We start from the raw sequence: 7,602 nt of genomic DNA, 5'->3' as shown, positions 1-7,602 counted from the left end.
CCCCCCCCCCCCCCCCCCCCATCCAAAATTTCACCCATTCTCATCTGGTCACCCTATTGATATTTGAGCTCAAGTGCAAACAAATTCCCACCTCCCTTCAGTGGTCCTTCAGAAGCTCTGCCACCCCCAAATCTTAAATCTCTGAAGTTTATCCAGCGTTGAAACGCCTTCGTGCTTGCCTGGTCATATAACTTTCTTTTTGTTTATACTCTTCACACCTTTTTCTCTTTGGCTGTTTCTCGCTCCTGTGCACGAGCACTAATGCCACTTGTTGCAATAAAGATTTAAGGAGTAAAAAAAGATTCTTGTGGTGGTAGTGAAAGTAATATAGTAATGTAACACAATTTCTCTTCTTCTCTTACTTGTAATAAACCAGTCAATTACTACTACTAATGTTACTTGTTCTTCTTCTTCGTACGTCTTCAATGTAGTGACGAAACGTGTTCTGAAAGATCTTTATTGAGGGCCGCCCTCTAAGAATATTTGGCAAACATTTTTGTGGTGTGTCTATTCAGTAAAACGAGGTTAAAGGAATTATAGAGCTTACAGGGTTTAAAAAGGTGTTGTTCGTTTTTGCCTGTTTGTAACTAGTTGGGTAGTAACCCTCTTGTTGCTGTACAGTCAAGCAAAACAAGTGTTGCAAAAGACAGAGGTGGAAACATGAACTGACACTGACTGGATCGATCTGAACTGATGAAGCTTTTAAGTGTGATTCAGCAGCAAAGGGACTAGAGGATAAGCAGAAGAGTGGGGGACAACTTGAAAAGGGGAAATATAGAGAGGATGGATCGGGGGGGAGGGGGGCAGAAGAAGGAGTAAGAAAGAGAAGGGCAGCAGAGACAGAACAGCAGTCTCTTGCTTGTGTTTGTCAGACTGAGCTCCAGAGATACGAGGTGTTTCTCTGCAGAGGCTTTACATCTCTCTCCCCCTTTGTTAATTTCATCCTCTCTTACTTTCTTTCTCCCCATTCTTCTGAGCCCTGAGCTCCTTGAGTGCTGCCATCACAGAAATATTCACATATAAAGTGAATCGTTTAATGCTTCTGCTTTGATATTCAGCATTTTGACTCTGTTACCAGTGGGTCCTTCTGTCATTCTGAGCCTCAGATCCCACCAGTGGGTAACACGAAGCTCTGAGACAGGAGGGCATAAGAGGCTTTACTGAACCTAAAAAGCATATTCTACTTTACATGTGTACACAAAAGCTGAAACGATTAGTCACTTGATCTAAAACGCCAAACATTTGCTGGTTCAAGCTTCTCAAATGTAGGGATCTGCTGCTTTTCTTTATTGTACATGATATTAAATTTAATATGTTTAATTTTTGAACCGTTGTTTGAAGATATCACCTTAGGCTCTGGAAAATTGTGATTGACATTTTTTCTGAAATTCTATAGACTAAAGGCAAAGTAATGGAGAATTCAGATTTACCTATAATAAAAATATAGAAAAATAGACTTCATTTGTTGACTCATGATCATATTCACACCTACATTATTGTTACAATACCACTTTTGCAATATTCCATGACAGAGAAGCATAAACACTCTCAGATTGTGTGTATGTGCATGTATCTGCCTGCATGTCTGCATTATTCAGCTGCTACAGTAAGCAATACTCTTCCTACGCATGCACACTCACACACAGTCACACATAGCTCCAAGCGGAAGAAATGACTCATATTTCATGAACATTTCATTAAGTCAAGACTGTGAGAAACTTTGGTTTCAGCAAATGAGACACACACTCGCCCAACTGAAATACTGTACAAAAACACCTGAGACTCCCCATTTTGGGAACTTTTAAATAAAACCTCTATTCCTCCCTGCTCATTAATCTTTACGTCAAAACTGTAAGTAAAAGATCAACACTGGGGCTTTTAGAGCAGCTTGATACACATCTGACTACACATCTATAAAACACACACACAGACACACTTGTTTCCACCTGAGTCTCAATTGAAACAGGTAGCTGCTTGGATTACCAGGAATGTTGTGCTGGACAAAGGACAATGCAGGGAGGGACTGAAGCAGCACACTGGAGACTGTGTGGATGTATTATCAATGAAACCAAGCTTATATATGCACAGAAGGTGAAACAATATGCACGCCTGTGTTTTCTGTTGTATTTCTGCATCTACTTGAATGAGGAGAAAACGCTCTTGAAAAGCAGAAAGATAAGGAAAGTACTTCAGAGTGACTCTATTTTGGGATAGTCCCAACTTTATCAAGTGGGTATTTCAAGGTGAAGATTAACAATCAGATTAGGTTTAGGGTTAAAACCAGGTAGTGGTGACAGTGAAATGTTAGCGGTTGATAAATGAATGCTGTGAGACACGATTCTCACAAGTGTTCCAGTCCAAACGTTTGCATACCTGTGTGTGGGCGTGTATATACAGTAGGCCCGTTAAACAAGAAGAACTTGAAATGCACCCCTTAATTAAGAGTGATAAAGTGTCATATTACATAGATTGAGTGTGATGAGTGTACTGCATTTTTAATTACAATTAAGAGAGAATCCCAGGGAACACGACAAGACAATTTAGCTCTATAAATTGTTGTAGATCACAAAGCTGCATGCAAACCAATTTTTGTATCCTCTTTCAGTCAATACTCTACATGTTCAAAGTATGTGTGTCAGTGTGTGGTATATCTGTACCAAATGCTTAAACAAAGAGCTATGTTGTACTCTTTTACCATTGCACAGAGGTGTTACCAATCCTTGAGAGAGAGAAACCAGAACGTAAGAAGAAAGCTAAATGTTTGTGTGTTATAAAAATCATTATCATTTTGAAGAGTAATTAGATAAGCTGTCACACCAAGTAGGCATGTGAGTGTGTTTATAAGTACATTTTATTTGTCAGGGTGTCAACCACCTATTCTGAACTTTAAGTGTTTGACAACTGCTTATAGTATATTTGAACAAATCGTGCTACTGTTTCACATCAAAACAAGGAAGTTGGTTTTAACCCACAGAAGTCAAACCAAAGTCACGTGTGTGCTTTGTTTATAGCCCTACAACAGACAGTATAATACAGTCCACTGGGGCTGCAACTAGCGATTCTTTTCATTACTGATTTACCTATCAGGAAAGTAAAAAACTGTTCCTCATAATTTCCCAGAGCCCAAGGTGATACCTTCAGATTTCTAATAAAACTTTTAAAGCCCAAAGATATTTCATCTACAACTATAGAAAACACAGAAAAGGAACTATATTATACATTTTAAAAGCTGTAACCTGAGAATTTTTTCATGGTCACTGACTTTTTTAATAAAAAAATCAGACAATGAATTGATTATCTAACTCTCTGCAGGTTGGTATTTGGTCTACAGTCCACTAAATTAACATTTGGGATGGATAAGTCGCCATGGTTAAGTCATCATCATTAGTATTATTACAGATTGCAAGAGAAGTTAGATTCATCTTCAAGGAAAAGCACCCTGACTCATATGTAGCAGCACCAATACCTCACAACTCTGTCTCATTGACTGTTCAAATCCGTCCTCTCACAGCCAAAATGTATTGTGTCTGGCGTGTTGATTGTCCTCTTTGAGTCATCAAACTCATGTCCAGTGAAAAGAAAAGAAAGCTCCTCACTCTCTTTCTTTAACAAAGTGCATTGTCTTTCTCTTATGGGACTGTTTGTCAGCCCTCTTGCTGTTGTCCGTTGAATTGAGGGCATTTCAGTGTGGCAGACCCTCAGCAGGTGGCCAGGCCCCTGCCTGCCTCTTGTCAGCTGTTGCGTGTGAATTTTGTGATTTAAATTTTGTATGCTATCCAAACAATAACTAATTTAAACATTTAAGCACCAAGAGAGCTTCTGTGGATGTTCAGTATAAGTTCAGAGACAATATTTGGCTTTGACACTACAGAACAATAACTCAGTGACTGGGAAGATGTGATGTCTATTGTGTTAAGACATTTTTGTTTAGCGATTATCCTGTCGTTTTGCTCAGTATCAGAGTGTGAAAGTCTGCACAAAAGGCGCTATACAAATAAAGTCTGATTGATTGATAGTATGGAAGGAATCATAGAGAGGAGTGATTGTTGCAGATTAGCCTCCATTCATCTAGTACAGCTCAGTGCTGCATGCTAATCTATTTATTCTAGTCCTGGTGTACACACCGTGCACTATCAAAGACAATTGGCTGAATGTCAATCTTGCTTAAAGAAAGAAAACCAAATTAAGTTAAAAAACTATATTCAACAATATAACCATAAGCAAAATAATTTTATTGGAAAACAAAAGTCCAGGAACATTCCGGGACAGAGACAATCAACAGAGACTTTACTGCTCGGCTGAGGACGAGTAAATCTCATTATGTAATGTCCAGTCACAGACCAGGGGTATTCAAAACAACTATATAGACTGACATCACACGTCTCTATTGAGAGCCCCACAACACAAATAAAGCTCACCTTGCTTCTCTCTTCTTCATTGGAGTAATGAATATATATCTGAAGTTACAAAAAATACAGCAATTATCAGTTGTATTGTCAGCAGCACATTGTATTCACATGTTTTAGATCGTCTAAATTTCTCCAGATTATCTAAATTACAGTAAAACCTATTTTTAAACTCATACCACTGCCACAAAAACATATTTTTGCATCTAAAAAGTTCTAGTAGTAAATTAAACTCCTTTATATACCAGCTGGTTCTTCATTGCCAAGCCCTGTCATGTGTGTATTATGTCTACCGTACACCTACATCTTTAGTGTGCCTGGTTCAAAACACATTGTGATTGATATGCTATAAAGTTCTCCCATTTAACCAAACTACAGCCTAAATTAACAGACTGGAATAACTTACAGAACATAACGATTTCAGACGACTTTCAAATGACCGAATATTGGGTCTTGAATATGTTAAATAGACATGAAAGACCCTGAGACCTTAATCATAACAACCTACACTGCCAAATATCATTCACCTCCATCCTGACAGGCAGCAAACCCGTTGTTCTCACATTTACGGTATTCCTCTATCTTTGTTTTCCCATCTATACCTGGGCATGCTGTATCCGTCCTGTGCACACTTCTTTTGATCACGCTCCCTTCTCTCTGTTACTCCCTCTCCTTCCAGCTACCCTGGCTTCCAATTAATCCCATTACCATCAGAGAGATTTTGAACCGCAACAGAGCCACCAGTGACAGGCAGAGAGGGACAATGAGAGAGAACATGACAAGAAGGGAGACTGGAAAGCAGACAGGCATGAGAAGAGAGCCGACAGAGGAGACAGGACAGTGTGATGACACAGACGCCAGCAGCTGAGCACGACAGACAGGGTAGCTGAGAGGCAGGGTCAACTGCATCCAACACACATTCAAACACAAACTGGGGGGACAATGGACTCTGCACTGCCGCTTAACTGCCCCCCTCTAACTCGCCAGTCTCACCCCTTAACATATAAACTATCTCTGCTTTCTTCATGTTTTCCTTTCTTTCACAAAACACTCACGTCTTCAATAGTCTTTTCTCTGTTTTGTTCCCATTCTGTCAAGCAATCTTTCATCACCCCCATTTTCCAGCTGGTTAGGGTTGCTTACCCCGTTCACTAGTGAGGGGAGTCCATGGTCAGCAGTCCCCCTCTTTCCACCAGCCAAACCCTCATCCACTGAAGTCATCCACTCGCCCTGTTCACCAGGGCTAAGTCCGTTGTCTTGGCTCTCTCTCTCACACACACACACACACACACACACACACACACACACAAACACACACCACACAGGTGTTCCCTTCAAAGGCAAGAGGAGGAGGAAGAGTCAGGATAGTCCAAAGGGTGAGTCCCCGTTAGTGGTATAATCCAAATAGAGGCAGAGGAGCAGAGCAGGATGTGTCGTTCACTTTAAAAAACTGCACCGGCTGCCTGGCTTCTCCTGCACCGACAGAGACTGCCTCTCTCTCTCTATCTCGCTGTAACGCACACACACACACACGTACACACACACACACACACACACACACACAAACACACACGAACACAAGCAAACACAAGCACAGACTCTGGACCTCACACCCTCACACACTTTTCCTCTCTCGCTGACTGGTTCGCCGGCTGACTTGCATTCACACAGTGAGAGCTCAGATCAGGCAACAGTTGTTGAATTCATGGCTCCTCCTCCCCCCCTTCTCCCTTGCTGGTGGTTGCTTAGCAACTGGCTTTTGTGGGCGGGGCTTGCGAGAGTCCTCACATTGCTGCACACTGTGCTCTCGGCTGCCACCTACTCAGGCTATATTTGCATTTCAAGCCCTTCCTGCCTCTCTGTCTGTCTCTGCTGCAGAAGAGGCCAGTGCCTGTGTGGGCTGCAAAGGAGGGGAGGGAGGTGATAGTTGTCACTTGAACTGCAACAGTTTGTCTTCAGTGATGCAGCAGATTCCGCAAGAAGGGTCAAAAAGAAAAGGCATACTAGTTAGTCGCAAAGGGAAGGAGAAAAGTGGGATGGAAGCATTAGAGAGAAGGAGAGAGGTGACGACAAAGCAGCGTTTTCCACTTCACTCAGCTAAAACTGTCAAATGAGTTCAGAAGATCATTTGCAATGCAATGTGTCCTAAAAACAGGAAATGACTGTGTAGAGCTGAAACAATGAATCAGCAACTACTAAATAATGGAATAATTGTTAAAGTGATTTTTCAAGCAAAAATGCCAAAAAAAACTCTGGTTGCAGCTTCTCCAATAAGAATCTTTGTTGGTTTTCTTTAGTCTTTTCTCATATTGTTACTGTAAACTGAATCTCTTTATGACTGACTCAGATGTAACAAGCAATTTGAATATATCAACCTGGGCTTTGGTAAATTATGATCAAAATCAATCATGTAAATAATCTTTCGTTGCAGCCCAACACAGCATTAAAAAAACCACAATCCAATCCAACATCAACTCATTACAATCCAGTTACTTCTCTCATCCCAAGGAAGGTACTGTTGAGTGAAACTGGTTAATCTAATGCAAGAGACGTTGCCAAAATGTTTGCATTTTGGCTTTAGGACAATATGATTCAAAGTTTCGAAAATCCTTAAATCCTTTCAAAAAATGCATGGAGCTCAATAGTTGTGAAGCTGTTTTTCCATGGTCCCTCAAACGTTGACAATTTACAGATACAATGGGTTGTATTGATGTGATAATTGAGGAATTACTGTATGTACCAAAACATCTCGGGTTACATATGTAACCCTGGTTCCCCGAGAAGGGGAACGAGACACTGCGTCGGTTACGACACTATGGGAACGCCTCTAGGCGAAGCAGGTCTGAACATGAATGAAATCACTCCAATCCTATTGGCTTGTTGCTAGAACGGTAAGGTGTGACGGAATAACCGGAGGAGTATAAAGCACACCTGTACACACTCATCATTAGCTTAAAACTATGAAGCAGGCGCTTCAGGCGGGGAGAGAGGTGCGGCGGGCCGACGCAGTGTCTCGTTCCCCTTCTCGGGGAACCAGGGTTACATACGTAACCCGAGACGTTCCCCTTCGAGGGAACTCGAACTGCGTCGGTTACGACACTATGGGAACGAGATACCCACTAAACCGTGCCGAAAACCCCGCCTGCCCCTGTGTGCAATAAAGTGGCACGACTAAGAGGAGAGCGCACGAGTGCCA

General features: G+C 41.5%; 1 protein-coding gene across 4 annotated transcripts in view; it reads right to left on the bottom strand.

Annotated features, from left to right (window-relative positions):
* Nucleotides 1–7,602, bottom strand: part of rab11fip4b (RAB11 family interacting protein 4 (class II) b) — a 59,922-nt gene that overhangs the window by 24,489 nt on the left and 27,831 nt on the right. Inside the window, exon 1 of one of the 4 annotated variants that reach the window (XM_046047875.1) lies at nt 5,550–6,083. The exons of the other annotated variants lie outside the window; for them this stretch is intronic. Coding sequence (XP_045903831.1) covers nt 5,550–5,627 — 78 coding nt within the window. The 5' untranslated portion in view covers nt 5,628–6,083. Of the gene's footprint in view, nt 1–5,549; nt 6,084–7,602 lie in introns of those variants that run through there. 4 annotated transcript variants of the gene reach the window in all.

The sequence above is a fragment of the Micropterus dolomieu genome, linkage group LG04, assembly GCF_021292245.1.
Source record: "Micropterus dolomieu isolate WLL.071019.BEF.003 ecotype Adirondacks linkage group LG04, ASM2129224v1, whole genome shotgun sequence".
Classification (NCBI taxonomy): Eukaryota; Metazoa; Chordata; class Actinopteri; order Centrarchiformes; family Centrarchidae; genus Micropterus; species Micropterus dolomieu.
This window is presented reverse-complemented; position numbering and strand designations above follow the sequence as displayed.